The 18,264-nt window shown below is 36.2% G+C and overlaps 1 protein-coding gene and 1 pseudogene across 1 annotated transcript in view; one reads left to right on the top strand and one right to left on the bottom strand.

Annotated features, from left to right (window-relative positions):
• TMEM131 (transmembrane protein 131) overlaps positions 1-18,264 on the bottom strand; it is a 169,588-nt gene that overhangs the window by 110,879 nt on the left and 40,445 nt on the right. Inside the window, exon 3 of the mRNA XM_075200119.1 lies at positions 10,188-10,228. Coding sequence (XP_075056220.1) covers positions 10,188-10,228 — 41 coding nt within the window. The remainder of the gene's footprint in view (positions 1-10,187; positions 10,229-18,264) is intronic.
• LOC142141839 (5S ribosomal RNA) lies at positions 4,218-4,335 on the top strand (annotated as a pseudogene).

An 18,264-nucleotide genomic window follows, 5' to 3' on the forward strand; every position in this document is an offset into this window, starting at 1 on the left:
TACATTCGCACACAAATACACTATATATACACATACACACCTCTTCCAATATTTTAAATAGAAACTACATTGGTTTAGCATTTCACTCCTTAACCCTTTCAAAATATACAGCTGAAAATCAATTAGTGCCATTTTCCTCTGACTCTGGCTCAAGAGGCGTTCCAAAGCCCAGTTTAAACAACTTCTATGTATAAAAATGCAAGCGTTCACCGATAGAGAAACCCAGTAATGACAGTTTAATCAGATTATAGGCCATAAAAGGTTTATAACTAACCATGAGTGCCAAATCGTGTTTCAGACCATGCCATCATATGGAATTAGTTACACAGTTGCCCACTGGCAAATATATGCAGATAATATGCCAGATTTCTTGTGAGTGAAGCATTACCTCTACTTAAACAATACTCTTGTGCAAGTGCAAATACAGTGGGCAACTACATAACTTTGATACAGCCACTTAATAACAAACTCACATATTTTGAATACATACTTGTAGACTTAATATCTACAATAAAAAGGTAAAAGCAAAAAGTCTGTAAAGGCTAACCTTTAGGCCAGTGCTCTCAAGCAAAGCACGGACTGTCAGTTAAACATCTTGTAAATAACGTAAGAGCAATTACATGCAACTAGGAGGAGGATAATATTTCCATAGGGTTTCAAATAGTCTTCACACAATGTTAACTGTAAATAATTTATGTACAGATACACTCCCTGTGCAGAGGTAATCTCCCTTCTCCCAGAGCGTGCATATGTATATACTGTATGTAGGTTATTACATAGTGTGCTACTACACATGTTAATTAGAACTCTGAAGTTTCATTCTGAAAACTGTACACACCTAAAACTAATAGAGCTGCATTGCAGAATCCTTGCTGTATATAAGATAATTTTACTTAGAAACCTGTACTCAGTACCAATTTAGACACAGATGGCTTTCAATATCCAATCTAAAAGCTACAATGATGCATATTAAAAAGATTGTGTGGAGAAGTTATACTAATACATATTTATACAGAATTTAGTCTGCAAAATATTACATATTTTTTTTCTTACTTGGCACCACTTTGACCTCTTCCAATAAAGAGAACATGCAAAAAATGAAATGCAGCACTCGAGGTCAAGTTCCATGGCCCTGCTGAGTATTTCTGCACTCTGCTAGAGCAAATGGCGAATGGCAGACTGTCTGAACAGCTCCTTCACAACATGTAAGATGAGAGCTCTTACAGCCTAAACGAATATAGAGTACACACTTATCGGTCTCTGAGGCATTTCATGAAATTCAAATAAGCTCTGTAGGACATGAAGCTGGAATACAGGAAATCATGACTTATCTAATAGGACAGTGACTATTTTCAGGGCTCATAGTATAGTAGAAATGCAACTGCTGTAAGTCCTGGCAGCTACCAGCTATATTAAATAATGTGCAAAATAAAGGTGTCAAATGTTTATCACCATGTAAATGCACAAAGAAAAACAGAAATAAAAGTCACCATTGTCACGCTTTCTAGTGATGGGTATCTAACCAGCTGATGTGACATTAAAGATTAGGGGTCACCAACTGATCACAGACCCCTAAAAACAATGGAGAACATATAAAAGACATATAAAACATAAACCAATACAAAAATAGATGGATAAAAAGAGGGAGGGGGAAATATAAACAAGTGTGAAATTAATACAGTTGGATCACATCGTAATATGCTCTAGCCTACTGATTATGGCCACTTACAGAAAAAAGGAAATGTTAACTTTAAACAGAAACTAAATGGGGTTATTCATAGCAAAAATATAAATGCCATGTTCAAAAAGACCTAACAAATATATTTCTCATATAAATTTCATTAAGTTCCATCATCTCATTCAATCCAGCTGGGAAAAGGGTATTTAGTTGATACATCAAAAAAAACCTTGCTTACAATGTCTCTTGAACCTATCTCCACCATGGGGAGTGACCCTGATAATTTCTAACCCAGTAACCGAAAGACAATTAGGGTTACAATTATGTTTAAGGGCAAAATGTTTGGATACACTATGCGTTCTAAGGCCATTAAGAATATTACGTCTATGTTAGTTTAACCTCAATTTTAACGCTCTTGTTGTTTTACCTATGTACAATAGATTACAACTACACTTCAATAAGTAGATAACATAGGTTGAAATACAACTGATGAAACCTTTATCTTGTATTCATTGTCCCCAGCTATGGATCGAACCGTATCTAATTTGTTAGTTCCATACTTGCATGTAATACATCGTTGGCTACCACATCTATAACAACCATTCGGGGTAACCACCTAAGCTTCATCTCAATTTCTAGAGAAATAGTCTTAGATTTTGGTGGATTGGCAATAGGTTTTAAAAAGCTGGGAGCCAATATGTTCTTCAAGTTATTGGCTCTTTTAAATACCACCGATGGTTTTGCTGGTAGAAAAGTTTACAACAGGGAATCCTGTTTTAAAATATTATAATTGGAAAATATAATGTTCTTAACACTAATACCTTATTAAATTTAGAGATAAAACCCACTCAGAATTGATGGCGATCTTCTCATTACTATTGTTGGTACTATTATTAGGATTAATAGACATCTCACTTGATAGATTACAGTGCTGGGCGCTCATCAAATAGTTGACCTAATAGTCTGGATACATAATAATCCAACTAAATATACCGGTACTTCACAATTGGTTGTATAAAAGATAAATATTTATTAAAATACAGTCAAAAATATGAAATCATTTGTTACCATGAATATATAGATATTAGATGATTGATTACTAGTTACATTCAATGGAGATAGTTCCACTTCAATAATGGTGTAATCTAGACAACAAAACACATATTACCAAACTAATTAATGAAAAAAAGGCAGATAAATGGCAGTTTATATTCCAAGGATTGCATGAAAAAATTCAATCTTATCAATAAATTAACTTTAACAATAAGCTACACATAAAACGCAGTTCTAATCGTACAAATTGATGGCGCGTGCTATTTAGGATATGTTCCATATAGATAAAATATATATATATAACTGTATGTAGATAACAGTCCTCATAGGGTTGTATTATATATCCGTCGCGCTTGGCATCAATAAACAATGAAATAAATAAATGAATCAGCCTACTAGTTGTGTAGTTTCGTGCACTTAATCCAGTAAAACGAAGTATGACTCTGTGTCTTACGATGGTATATACTTGCGATTAGCTGTTTAGGGGTATAAGGTCCAGGTCTTTAACAAGTATATTATCCTGATGGAATGCAGACTAGTCCCAAATAGAAAGAAAAAGTTGAGCAGCGGATGATCACGCCGCTGCTGTTCTCGACTGATGGTGCGTTCCACTGTGGAACGCAAACGCACTTCCGGTATTGACGTCACTTCCGGTTAGTGATATTGGCCAATAGAATAGTAATGGGTGGAGCCCCAACGCGTTTCGTCCTGGTACGGACTTTCTCAAGGGCTATTGTGAATGTCAGTGATTCAATGGTTTAAATATGCTGAGATTGAACCTGATAGGTTCCCAAGTGTTCCGTGTCACAGTTTCTGTATATCCATATTGAGCAGCTAACTTTGCAGACAGGCAAAATAAAGTATGTTCGTTTCCAGCTATATTCCTAAAGAAGAACCCAATAAGATTGGTTACTGGCTACATAACACCAAGAAAGTATTTTATTACTGTGGACATTGCTCGAACTGCACAAGATTAAAGTGCAGGAGCACCAGACCAATCACAGAGTACCATTCTGAGGTCAGTGGCAAAATATACCAGATCAAGGAATTCATTACTTGTACCAGTAGGAACGTCATCTACCTACTACAATGTGATTGTGGCAAACAATATGTAGGTAGAACCATTAGACTGCTAAAGGAAAGGATTAGAGAACACCTGAGGAACATAACTATTGGGTTCGAAAAAAACCATCATGTGTCTAAGCATTTTAAAAACACACATAACTGCCATTATGAAGGGATGTCATTCATTGGAATTAAGAAAATTAACAAGAATTGGAGAGGAGGTAATTTGATAAAATATTTAAATAAAGGAGGAAACCAAGGCTATTTATTATTTGAAAACTTTGGCACCCAAAGGTCTTAATATTGAATTTGATCTCTCTCTGTAATTAACTTATATATGTCAGCTACACTTCAGTATTCCACTTAGGCTTATGGGCAAGTGTGCAGCGAGCACGGTACAAGCGGTTGGCGGGATATCTGAACTTACAGCCATACCTCTCTGGTTATGCCCAATCCCAGCTGACCTTGGAAGCCAAGCAGAGAGGGCCAGGTAAGTAATGGGATAGGAGACTACCTATGAATACCCGGTGCTGTAGGTTCCTTTCCCATCCCTCACGCTCACCATTGCAATCTGTACTATGCCCAGACAGGAATGAAGTGGACTCTGATTGTAGTCAATTAACATGGGATCCTTTCAATGTCATTCTAATCGATTAATCAAATACCACATTTGTCTCAAGGAATGGAGATTCTTCTCTATCTCCACAGTGGCCGGACTTTCATCATGAGCCACTATGATTAGATTGTGTCACCAGTAATAAAATACATATTATCAAGTTCAAAAGGATCATGCAATAAATATGTTATTTTATCATCTTGTCCTCTTCATTTATAGAAGTTGCCTTATGATATTGGAATTAGAATTTGTTCCCATTGGCAAAATATTTGCTATACCCTCAATGTCTACAAATAATTTTTATTTGTGTATATTTTTATTCTTATTTTATTTTTATTTCTTATTATTATTTTTTATGTTAATTTTATCATTATTATTACAATCAGGCAATTTAAGACAACTGTAATTGATGCAATATCTGTGTACATTGCCCACTATTGCACGAAGTTTGGGGATCCATACAACATAATTAAAATAAGAGCATTATGTTGAATAATGTAATCAGCCCAAAAAAACGAACATACTTTATTTTGCCTGTCTGCAAAGTTAGCTGCTCAATATGGATATACAGAAACTGACACGGAACACTTGGGAACCTATCAGGTTCAATCTCAGCATATTTAAACCATTGGCTCACTGACATTCACAATAGCCCTTGAGAAAGTCCGTACCAGGACGAAACGCGTTGGGGCTCCATCCATTACTATTCTATTGGCCAATAGCACTAACCGGAAGGGACGTCAATACCGGAAGTGCGTTTGCGTTCCACAGTGGAACGCACCATCAGTCGAGAACAGCAGCGGCGTGATCACCCGCTGCTCAACTTTTTCTTTCTATTTGGGACTAGTCTGCATTCCATCGGGATAATATACTTGTTAAAGACCTGGACCTTATACCCCTAAACAGCTAATCGCAAGTATATACCATCGTAAGACACAGAGTCATACTTCGTTTTACTGGATTAAGTGCACGGATCTACACAACTAGTAGGCTGATTCATTTGTTTATGGATGCCAAGCGTGACGGATATATAATACAACCCTATGAGGACTGTTATCTACATACAGTTATATATATATATTTTATCTATATGGAACATATCCTAAATAGCACGCGCCATCAATTTGTACGATTAGAACTGCGTTTTATGTGTAGCTTATTGTTAAAGTTAATTTATTGATAAGATTGAATTTTTTCATGCAATCCTTGGAATATAAACTGCCATTTATCTGCCTTTTTTTCATTAATTAGTTTGGTAATATGTGTTTTGTTGTCTAGATTACACCATTATTGAAGTGGAACTATCTCCATTGAATGTAACTAGTAATCAATCATCTAATATCTATATATTCATGGTAACAAATGATTTCATATTTTTGACTGTATTTTAATAAATGTTTATCTTTTATACAACCAATTGTGAAGTATATTTAGTTGGATTATTATGTATCCAGACTATTAGGTCAACTATTTGATGACCGCCCAGCACTGTAATCTATTGATATATTATTAAAGGGAGGGATACCCTTAGCAGGTGCAGCTCTCACAAACCTTGGGTGGAGAGCGCGATTCCATATTGTAATAAGACATCTCACTTGAACCTTCTACAGAAATTGTGTCAATATCTTCATCCCCTCGTCTAATCGTTTTAGATGTTAATGTATTCCGATTCATCATTTTTACTTCATTAAGTGCTTGTTGAACCAGCTTAAGTGGATATCCTCTATCTAGGAAATTTTTTGACAATCTTTGCCAGATTTGTGAAGACAATCATCAGAGCAATTTCTTAGACATATAAATTGTCCTTAAGGGATCCCCCTTTTCTACTTAGAGTAGTGAGCACTAGAGAAATGTAGATAATTGCTACAATCCACCTTCTTAAAAAAGGTGGAAGTTGAAATAGAGGAGCCTGAGACCAACAGAGAAGCCTTATCTGCATTTTTAATGATTAGGTTTGAATCTAATTGCAGTTCTTTCATAGCATACAGTTCACTGTGAGAAAGATTAAACCATTTATTTTTGTTTTTTTTCGTTGTGCAGCAAAGCTCCCAAAATTGTTCCATAGTAACCCTAAACACCACATCCATCTGGGGACTTTACATATGGGTTGGGTAAAACTCAAATTTAATTTTTTAACTTAGATTTAGCCACACTATTACAATCATTAATATCAAAACTTAATTCAGGGTCAGGATCTTTTGATTTACTTTCTTCCCAGAGATCCTCTAAATATTTGTATAATTCAGAGAGATTTGGCTCTGAGGAGGGCTTAATAGTTTTTTTTTGAGTTTCAGATAATTTTTTCTGGATAAGTTAAACACTCCTCTATTAACATGTGCTTCTAAATTTTCCATAGTGGTAACACCTACACTTACATTGTCTAAATTTTCTGTAGCTGGAATACTCACTCCTCTCTTGCCTAGTCCTCTTTTAGCAACCATAGGGACCTTTTTATTTGTAAAGATGTTGATGATTAATAGCATTTTTCTTGTTATAGTTTGTGCTGTTATTCCGATTACAATTTTTATTTTTATTTAATTTGACACGTCTATTGTTCACGACCCCATATTTTTGTATGATAATTCCCCACTTCCTCCTTTTCTCCCGAATTATATTGTGATCTTTTCTGGGGGGCCTGTAGTAAATGACTGATATCAATTTGGATGTGTCCAGTCTTTTTCTCTTTGTTTACGACCTGACCCCAAAAAAGAAACAGAATCATGATTACCCCCATTTCTTGCGTTTCTCTCAACAGAAGAATCCTGTTCTGAATAGCTCATGTGGTGTTTTATTTCGTACCTACCATGCATTCTGTCTCTAAACACTTTAGGTCTTGTACAAATTTTAAATTGAGAATTTCAGTTTGTCGTATTTTTTTTTTTTAACTTCCCTCCCATCCCCTGCACTCCAATTACCTGTAAATTTGTAACTGTATATTCCCAACAACCCCTCATTCCTGAATGTTTCTCGTCTGTAGTCCCATTCTCCCCATCTCTTGTTTTTGACCATTGTGATCAAAGCAAGGGCAATGCAGACAAATAGCAAAGTATAGTGCAGTATAATGGTGGAGGTGGTACGATCACAAAAAACAATGGTAGTGGGAAATGAGTTCGTAGCAGGAGGGCAGAAGAGAAGGAGGCAGTTATGAAGTAGTGAGAGATTAGAAGGAGAGCAGAATAAATGAGAAAGGGTAGGAGACCAGGACAAAAAAAAAAAAAAAGTGTTAAGGGGAGGGGGAAGGAAGATCGATAGTGGAAAAAGCAGTGTTCGAAGGAGCCCTAGAAGCAGTGAGTGAAAAGCAGGAGTGGTAGAGGCTACAGACAGCTACTGGAGGATAATGGAGGGTGTCAACAGCGGGACGGGAAACTTCAAGGTCTGGAGATGGCCTGGTGAGTAGCAGAGCAGTAGTCATAAGATAGCCTGCAGAAGTGGCAGGTATTGATCTCTTCATCTCTTACTCATCCTTTTTGCCAGGGGGGATAGGGATAGAGCAGCTTGTAGGAAAACTTCCAAATACTCACAGCTGTACAAACTATTTTATTCTAAGAGGTGTTCTGATCTTGAGGCAGTGACCGGTGCACTTGTATAATTGCAGAAAGCAGGACATGGCTGGATGTGACAATCTACTTTTCAGAGAAATATGGAGGAAAGCAGAAAGCTACAAACTGACAGATAAGAAAAGGAGCAAGGTCCCAAACAGCACAGAGTAGTGATTTCAGGCTCCTGTCAAACTGATGTAGAAATGTGATGTCAAGTGCAATCTTTATAAAGTAATGACCAACCCTCTTTTTATGCTTATTACACACTTAAATGAGAATCCTAATTGCTAGTTTATTAATAAAAAGTCATTAACAACAACTACATGCTCGTCAGTAATAACTAATACAACTACATAGTTTTCAATTATATGAAGTATATGCAAAGTTTAAATAGATTTAAATTATATATGCTAATATATTTATGATTTATTTCAATTAACTTAACACATTTAGATAACCAGAATAGCGTCCACAATTTTTATTTTTTTATAAAAATATTTACACTGATTGAACTTGGGTTTAAATGTCAATGAAGATAACATGAGAGTCCCTTGTCTGTGCTGTCCCTCTAAAGAACACAAACAAAATACAATGGAGGCTTTAATGTTATTGTGTCTGTAAAAGGTATGTATCCTTTAACCTAAGGAGCTTCATGATTCAGATGTGTGTTTGTTGCAAGAATGTACATGCTGACAAGTCACCACACAGACACTCCCACAGAAGGGCGCTGTCCCATCTTCCGTTTCTTGCTATGCAGAGCACAGCCAATCAAGAACAGCCACTTCACACACCTCTGCAGCTCTATTTTGGAGAAGTACTCATATACGTTGCTGCACAGTGACTCACAAAATAATCAAGCACAGCTTACAAACATCTACAGTGTTATATTGTCACTCTATAGGGAAAGGACAGTAAACACAAGCAGCTCATCTCAAGCGCTTCTGGAAACATTAGAACACAATTATAAAGTATTATTTCTGTACACATATTGTACAAATTCTTCTGCTCTCCGAGTGATGTTTTTGACTAAAAATAAGTAACTATCAGCCTAACATGCTCAGCAAAAGAAGCTTGAGGGGTAATACTGCTGCATTACAAGAGTCACCACTTATTTATTTTGGTGACATAAGTTGTGTAAGGATTTATAGAATGCAGGTGGAGAGGACTCTTCTGTTGTCTGTTGTAACAGAAAGATATAATTTTTCTACAAGTAAACAAAAACAAACAAAAAAAAAAAGTGTTGCAATGTTGTATCTCTGTCTGAAACAATGAACGCTTAGTTAAACAGAGAACACAATAGGTTTTGAACATTGTTTTTCAACCACAGACAAAAGAAAATTTAACAGAATTATGGGATCTTAAGTGAATAGAATTAGAAAAAAAAGAAACAAGAAGGGTAATAATACTGTAACACATTCTAACATTCAGCAACTACCATGCAGTCAACCCTTGCTCTCTTCAAAGTCAGCAATAAAACAGAGGCGGCTTACACCCCTGTAGACTAAATTAAAGCTAAAATATATGCTTTTTTGCTTACATTGCGGTGTGCAATATGGCTTTAAAAAAAAAAAAAAAAAGTTTTCAGCACTTCGACCTCGCACCCAATGGTATTTATTGCATGTGTTTTATGATCAATAAAAACACTAGTAAATGTATACAACTGGGTCCGACGCTATAAACCACGGTTTCTAATATCATGATACTAGCGTTGTGACAGCATTCCATTTCGGTTCCCGGGAAATCCTCTTGTTCTATTCAATTCATTTACCACAAGTAAACATCAAACCATGACCTCTAGCAGCTCAAGAAAAAAAATGTTTGCATGTAACATGTTTTTTCACAAGGGCTATAACCTGCAAAAGCAAGACCAGTGGGTATGATGTCTTAAGAGGAAACCAAAAATCAATATAAAAGCTATCTGCAAAAGTGCATTTGCTGTAAAAAAAAAAAAAAAAAAAAAGAAATGGCGTGTTTATTTTAATATAAAAATAGCAAACATTAATATTGTTTACATGAGGGTATACCATACTTCATTATGTGTTCACTAACCGTGACCGGTTAATGCTTCTGGTACCATAAAGTAAGCTCCATACGGCCTTTAGCTATAAAATCAATAGACTTGACAACAGTGTGATGCAAGCTCTTCTCTCACTTGCATAGTGTAAATTTGTTTTTATTCAGAACAATTCCAAGAATTCCAACAGGGAGGGACAAAAACACAGAGCAAACAACTCACCTTTTCTGCTGATATGAACTGAGGCCAATTGTTGTCTCAGTCTGCAAACAAATATAAGCAGCAGTTAGACAATGTTCAAGTTATACACAGATTTAATAAATCAATTGCTTTAAACAAGTATTTTCAAAAATGCCAGAGAAATATGCAGATTCTGGGTTGTTTTTATTTTTGGTACAAAAAAAAATGTCTATTTAAGAGAAATCAGATATTTATAACAAATATTCAAAAAGATGCATAAAAACACTGTATTAAAGTCAACAGCAAGCAGTCGTGCATGCTTTCCTTGTAATACTATTTTTGTGGTGTCTTTAGTTGCGTTACAATGGGCATATCCAGTTTTAAGTGAAGCATGTGTATTAAATATGCATTTTCATTGTTTCACTTCAGTGAATGGGGACCAACTCAGCATATTAAAACTGAAATGGGTCTGTGGTAATATTTTTGTTTGTTTTGTATGCATTCAGCAGGACTATTTAAATTAAAATTGTACATGGATTTGTATTTCACTTGAAGCATTCAAAATTACTTCAAACATATACAACCCCGCAGAATGTATGAAAAGTGCAGCAAAATGCATGGGTACTTTTCGTACACTGAACAGAACTCCAATCACTGAATTGCAAATACTATCTACCACAGATCGCTAAGCTTTAATGCATATAAATGTGCACAATGCAGGTTTGGAACGACTTTCTATGGAGGTACATCCAACTTGTTTATTTGAAGCACTCTTTCAGAATTTGCATAGTTACCTAAAACAAAAACAGTTAATTTTGATATATAGCGATCTATATAAAATTAGACTTAAATCATAACATTCCAATTCAAACTCTAATCAGTTTCAAACCAATCCTTTACGATGATGGACTGATGTTTGATCGATTTAGAGCTCGAGATTTGACCATGTCAGACTGACACATATTTGATTAACCTTAGTTTGTGTGTGTTAGGGAATTTGGACTGTAAGTTCCAATAGGGCAGGGAATAGCAAATATTCTCTGCTAGGCCTGCAGAATTGTAATCTTAAAAGCAAGATTAAGTGAGAGACTGGTTTTAATTAAGGACAAGTGTAGGATTGTGACCTGACAAGGAGAGGTGCACGTGACTTTACAGAAGTAGCACAAACAAGGTACTGTGTAAACAACTGGCGTTTCTTTTTTTAAGCGTGTTTAAGTTTTTCGTTAACATATTTAAATAGACTGACACTAGAAAATCATTGTCGTTATGCCCATTTGAGATTTAACTTCCGTTGTGGTAGCGTTTTTCTGATAATTCGGCCATTCCCATGTACATGTTCCATGTTAAACACACATGCTAGCAAAAACACAAATCAAACTAAAATAAAATATATTGGCCTTTGACATGAATTCATAGTGGGTTTTTTTTTTCTGACTGTAAAATGAATGGACAATGCTAGTTTGTATTTACCCAAAGGCACGATACCTAGATGGATACCCAGGTAAGCCTTCAAAACAAACAGTTTTACTCCTAAATAGAAGTAGAAAAAAATATTGCATTTATGTTAAACTTCCTGTCGGATCTGCCGCTATGAATAACAAAATTTGAAATATAAATTCCTTTTAACAAAATGTTCTCTTCTTGTACAAAGCAGGTTTCAACTTGTAAAGTCACCATTATCCATTGAAAGGCACCCAGCCTAAAACAAACACAGTAAATATAATGTTCATGGTCACAAACAGGCAAAGTTGAAGGACATCACATGGATGCAATGATATTCTTAGCAGCAAAGCCAATAACTCGCCCAAGGCACATGGAAGTTCTGTACTATGGTGGTCAACTGAGGCAAAGTTTTGACACTAAACAGATGTAAAAACGAATTGTGGAAATTTAGAAGTGCCCATATGGAAAGTGTATGTAAATGGATTTTGATAGTTTTACAATGAAGGAAGTAGAAATGCCTATTGGGTTGAACTAATATTCAGCCAATCAAGTCACTAGTCATTAGTAAACTCACTGAGCCATGAGGCTGCATTCTCATGAATAGTGGTTTAGCTCACAAAATGACTGCCACCACTGCATGTAGATGACATTTTGGGAGAAAAATCAGTAAACTGTTGGCAAACAGGGAATAATATATTTTCCAGGACACTGCTTTCTAATAGGTGCATTTCAGCACATCGCACAAGGATCTTGGCGCGTTGCAATGCCCTCATGCAATGAATACAAAATTATAAAGCACCAATGATAAGATCAAGAGTAGCCTGCATTTGGACAATACTAGAAATATTAAATTAATCTTGAAAACCTGAAGGAAAAAAAAAAAAAAAAAAAGAATGAGAGGGGTTGTGGATAAAATTCTCCAAAATGGCAGAAAACCCCTTACCCAGCAGATAGAACAAAGGCATCCAAATAACCGGTCTTAAATGTATATCCAAGTTCATTTAACACTCAAGTGTTTCACCGTAACATACACTGATTGGGACATCTAATTTCCATGGCCACAATGATTCTATTTTAAACCATTTTATAGTCATTCACATATACACTATACATACACACACACACAGACAGACCTTTACAAAGTCCACTATACACTTCAAATGCCCTAATTCAAAACAAAATCTGAATGGGATGTGCACTATTTGTTTACATTCCCCCGTTGATAAGACAAACAGCAACCGCTTTTGTTCGTCTTTGTGGATAGCTGTATAAACTTGTATGGCAGGTAGCTGCAACATTCTTGCAACAAAGTGAGCCGTTACATCCTTGCTATGCCCAAGGTGCAAGCAATGAGATTGGAGTCCAATTTGGGCACACACATAGGTGACCAAATTTTCCATTTTCACTGGAGTCTGTTCATGTAATCTGAAGTCTGTACTGGAGCATTGTTAACAGCTTTATTTTTCTGTCCCCAGTTTGCTGTAGTTTTCACAATTTCCTATCTCTTTTGCTCAGTTGTCTCCCTTCCCTGCTGTTGTTGCTCCTAGACCAGGGCAGCGCCAACAGGTGACAAACTGACTTGTAGGATGGCTCCTTTCTAACAATGCCACAGTTGAAAGTCACTGAGCTCTCCAGTACGAAACAATTTACTGCTAATGTGCGACTATGGAGATTACATGGCTGTATGTTTTACTTTATGCCCCTGCAGCAATGGGTGTGGCTGAACTGGCCATACACATTTATTACAAGGTGTGCCTACATATGTTTGGCCATGCAGTGTATTTTAAAATTAGCTAAAGAGGGGGGAGACGGTGATAAATTATCGCAAATAGAAATATACTGGATTTTTCAGCTTAACACGTTGTCTCCCCTTTAATTTAATTAAGGATATGATAGCACTTTTTTAGGAAACATTTTAGAAGCTTATATAAGGTTTTATATAAAGGTTTTTACATATATGTATTTTGCTTATCACTTTTAAAATTATTGTATTAGGCTTTTATATGTAGTATTTTAGTGTTATTTCAATATATGTTTAGGTGTACCACATTATTTGTGTGTGTATATACATACACATATACATACATAGGAAGGCAAAACACAACTCAGTTAAACATGCATTCCAATAGTGGTATGCAGAAAAACATCTCTGAATGCACATTATATCAAACCTTGATGTGGATGGGCTACAGCAGCACAAAACCGCACTACGTTATACTCCTGTCACCCAAGAACAGGAAACTGAAGATTTAGTGGGCACAGGCTCACCAAAACTGGAGAGCTGAAGATTACAAAAATGTTGCCTGGTCTGAGAGGAACCCTGATTTCTGCTGCAACAAGTACCAATGTGACAAACCTGAAAACTGATCATCTTGAGAAAGGCTCATTGAGAGCTGAAACGCATTGATGTAGAAGGCGGGAACTGTGTTTTAACCTGAGGACTTTTTCTGGACATAGCCGTTTCCATTTGTGCTTACAGCTCGATCCTGGGTAAGAGCAGTGTGTCCTAAATGCTTATAATTTTGTCAACACAGTGTGAGTGTATACCAATAAATTTTATCTCGTAATTCACCGGATGGTATTATGCTATGTGCAGTCTTTTACATTTCCCCACATGTGATCGGGTTTTGGACCAATGAGAGGACACTTGTGGTAAACAGACAGCGGTGTAAGAGCCTACTCATTTGGACACCGAACGCGAGGACGTACATCATAAACAGAGGCAGTGGGGAGATAGTTTTGGAAGCCTGCTGAAAGGTGAATATAGCGTCACCTAGTTACCTAGAAGTGAGGTGGAAAGCATCAATCTCTTTGGAATTAATTTGGCTCATAGCAGCTTAGTTTCTAGTAAGTAAAATCACATGGAATCCAGATCTGAAAGATCTCAGAGTTTAAAGAGCTTGCTATAGAGTGTTTTTGATGTGGACATAAGATTGGTTAACCCCTTGGTGGAATCAGAAGCACTTGTCTGTTCCTTTATATATTTTCATAGCTGTTATGGTAGACACCCACATCCCAGGGTAATGTTCAATTCACTAAAGCCTACATTTGACAGTACAGTGCAAGGGTCATAGTAAGGTGGGCTAGAAGTGGTCCTCCATTATAAATCAGCACACTAACACCATCTTCAGCTACCAACACTTAGAGGATCAGTATCTATTGCCACCAATGCTGCTAATCACACTGCTAGCTTAAGCATTGGAAAGCTGTCATTTCCTCTGCATGCCTCAATGCAATCAGAAAGTGTGACTCTGTTCTTGCTAAAGCAGAGGAAATTGCAGCAACCCAGTACATCAGTTGATATAGAGAAAAAGAACTAATCTAAAACAAATTAAAAAATTGAAGTAAAAAGTTATAAAATTATAATATGTCAAACTGTTTATCTGTGGCAGTATTTCATTCTATCATCCTATAGTATCCCCAAGCTTTGGAACCTACACTACCCACAAAAATTCCTATATATGCAAACTTCATGTTCTACACAAATGGCGGTCAATTCCCTCTGCTATGTATAGCAGTACTCCTTGTTCCCACTTTTAATTCAATTCTGTGGGGCTCATTCACATTCATCAGCTTTATACACAATGAAAACACCCAAACAAGGAGAAAAAAAAAAAAAGTCAAAAGAAACAATGATGCAGTTCCTACGAACGCACTCTAAAACTTTAAATGTGCTATTCAATTTTATGAGAGTGGCACAACCTATTTCTCATGCATTAATGCGCACTACAAGTACAATATATTACATTCGTAAAAGTGCAACGCGTGCAAAGTACATGGGAGAACATTTAGAATGCATTATTACAGTTTAAAAGCACATTTATTTTCATGTATTTCTTTGTAACCAATTTTCTCCTGGAACATATGTAAACACTAACAGTTTTGCTTCAATTACAGACAAAGCTTATATTGTAAAACAATTGAACATAATCTCAAGTCTTTTTTAAATAAAAGATGCATCAAACACTAAAACGCAGCACACTCCCTTTATGACGTTTGTAACACATGAAGTAACCAAATGAAGAAAGCATTTAAAGGTTGGCAGAGCTTTAGGTCTAATGAAAGAATACTTGGTATCCAATAATTAGCACTCTAATTAATGCTTTGTCGGAACATGCAGATGGCCATTTACAAGAGGCAAGAATTATAGACTATATCTCAGAACTAGCATAGAACTAGCATAGGTGTGTTTTACGGTTATAAAGATCTTAATATAAATAATTTTAGATTGACATGGTTATAAATATACATACCTCTCCAACTACCATTCTACAGCTTAGAGTGTTATTTAAATCCTAAATTGTGTCTTAAACCTTAAATAATATTATAGGGGTATTTATGTTATGCAAACATGCCTTCTTTTCATATGGGTGAAAGTCTATTCCTAACAAAACCGCAGGGTAAAATAATGGATAAACAATAAAATAGAATACTGAAGTGATTTTTTTTTTTCTTGATCTCTCTTGTCTTTTGGTAGTATATTTACATTTAAATTATATTTTTGTTTTTAGGACTGTATTGACTAGGTTAGAAAAACAAACTAAATTTATTCATGATTATCGTCATGACTATTTTGATGCAATTAGTGATCCCCACAGAAATATGGCCTGAATAGTGTGTCCTTACTACTTGTGTTTATTTAGGTGCCATGTAGGGCGTAGCTTACTGGAGCTTAAGGTGCCCACATATGTGCCAATCCTGACGCATGCCCGCGAGCCAACTTTTGAGCAGGGTGGCAGCAACACTTATGTCTTTGCTGCAGGCTGCTAGTACAGTGGGAAGATGATTTATCACAGGCCAATAGCTGGTTTCCAATAACAAGGTTTACAGAACTCTCATATGGTCGTCACCCTCTATTAATAACACTGTTTTAGCAGCCTTGTAAAATATTTTGTTCCTGATATCACGATCATCTCAAAACAAGTTTTATCGTGAGATCCCTCCAATTAAAATGTGGGGGATCTTGTTATATGTATTAAAAAGTAATCTGGACATAGACAGTTTTCAAAGTAAGTTAAATTGAAACACTGATGGTTCATGGCTGACTGGCCAAGTCTCTGCAAAATATGGACAGGGTGGCTTTAATTGTGGCGATTAGGAGGATGCCAACATGGCAATTTAAAATGTACCTATAACAGGAATAAGTATGTGACAGATTTATGCGTGGTGCATTTGGATGTCAGAATGTGCCAGGTATAGGTTATCTTTTACGGCTGCCTGATGCCCATACCCCAAAGCTGGTATCCAGCTCTGGACAAAATACCAGCAGCCAGGGAGCCAATTCGCTTAGGTGGGATTTAACCTCTCTGTCATTTCTGTAGACGTTAGTCTGCTCTGGAACCTTAAAGTGAGGGAGGAGTCCTGAATTCTACATTCCACAAATGATCATCATCAACATTTATTTATATAGCGCCAGCAAATTCTGTAGCGCTTTATAATTGGGAAAAAACATTAATAAAACAATACTGGGTAATACATACAGAGAGGTAAGAGAACCCTGCACCTTAAAGTGAGGAGGCCTGAATTCTACATTCCACAAATGATCCTTTATACAGCAACGACGTATGCCCCAGCACTGTACACTCAGAATGTTGTTTTTTTACCCTAGACACACAAAGCATACAATAAAGTACCACTAATTGTGAAGTTCAAAAATATGTGATCACCTCAGGGTTGTGTGGCCTACAACCTTGTGCTTTTACTTGCTCATGCCAGTCCTCTGTGACTTCAAATATCCTCCTTTCACAGTAGGTGCATTATGTCATACATATTTTAAATCCCTGAATTGATTGGATTTGATTGGATGGGTATTTCAGCAATATTCCAGCAAGATAACCAAGCTATCAATATGATAACATGTTTAAGCAAAGAAATACACTACAGTTCAGTTGACTATTTGTTAAATGTTCAAGTATGACATGTTTCCAGGAAATTCAAGACACGAACACACAAGTACTTAAAACAGGGCCAGGGAACAGTAGCTCTCCATTTGCTGCACAAGTCTGGTCTAAAGTGTAACGATAAAAGCTCTTATGTGATCAGTAAATGTAAAGAATGGCCTGTAAAAAGTGACGTGCCTGGCTGATATTTCTAAACACCACACCCCTGTGTTTCAGATAAATTCAGCTTGGAAAAGGGTCTGACAGTGCTTGTTGACATATTAAAGCATGGACAGATTCAGATAGTCAGGGATTTATGTGACACTAAGAGCGGAAAAAACATGTACTGTACATCTTTCTTTTCATTTCATCTGGCAATGAGGATATGATGATCGTTTATCAGCACTCATTGTTAACTCCTTATGATGCTGGAAAACCTGAATTTTAAATACAATATATGCACAACAAGAAAAATAAACTGGTACTGTTTCAAAGCTTCAGTGATAACCGGAAAAACATTTTACATGGCTATTAATACAGTGGTTTTATTAAGAGAGGATGACGTGTACTTGAACTATTTAATCCTTTAAAATCACACCACGGTGCAGCGATGCCTTCTACATAAACATGCCATTAAATACACACAATACATGTTATTAAGCTGACATGACTCATGGCAGGAGATGGCAGGACAACAAGTGACAGCTTAGTGTGCTGTGCCTTCCAATTAGAACAAATGAGATCTGTGCTTTATATGTACCATTGTATTACGTGTCTACCATTTTGGAATTAAAAGA

Source organism: Mixophyes fleayi, chromosome 2 (assembly GCF_038048845.1).
Source record: "Mixophyes fleayi isolate aMixFle1 chromosome 2, aMixFle1.hap1, whole genome shotgun sequence".
NCBI lineage: Eukaryota > Metazoa > Chordata > Amphibia > Anura > Limnodynastidae > Mixophyes > Mixophyes fleayi.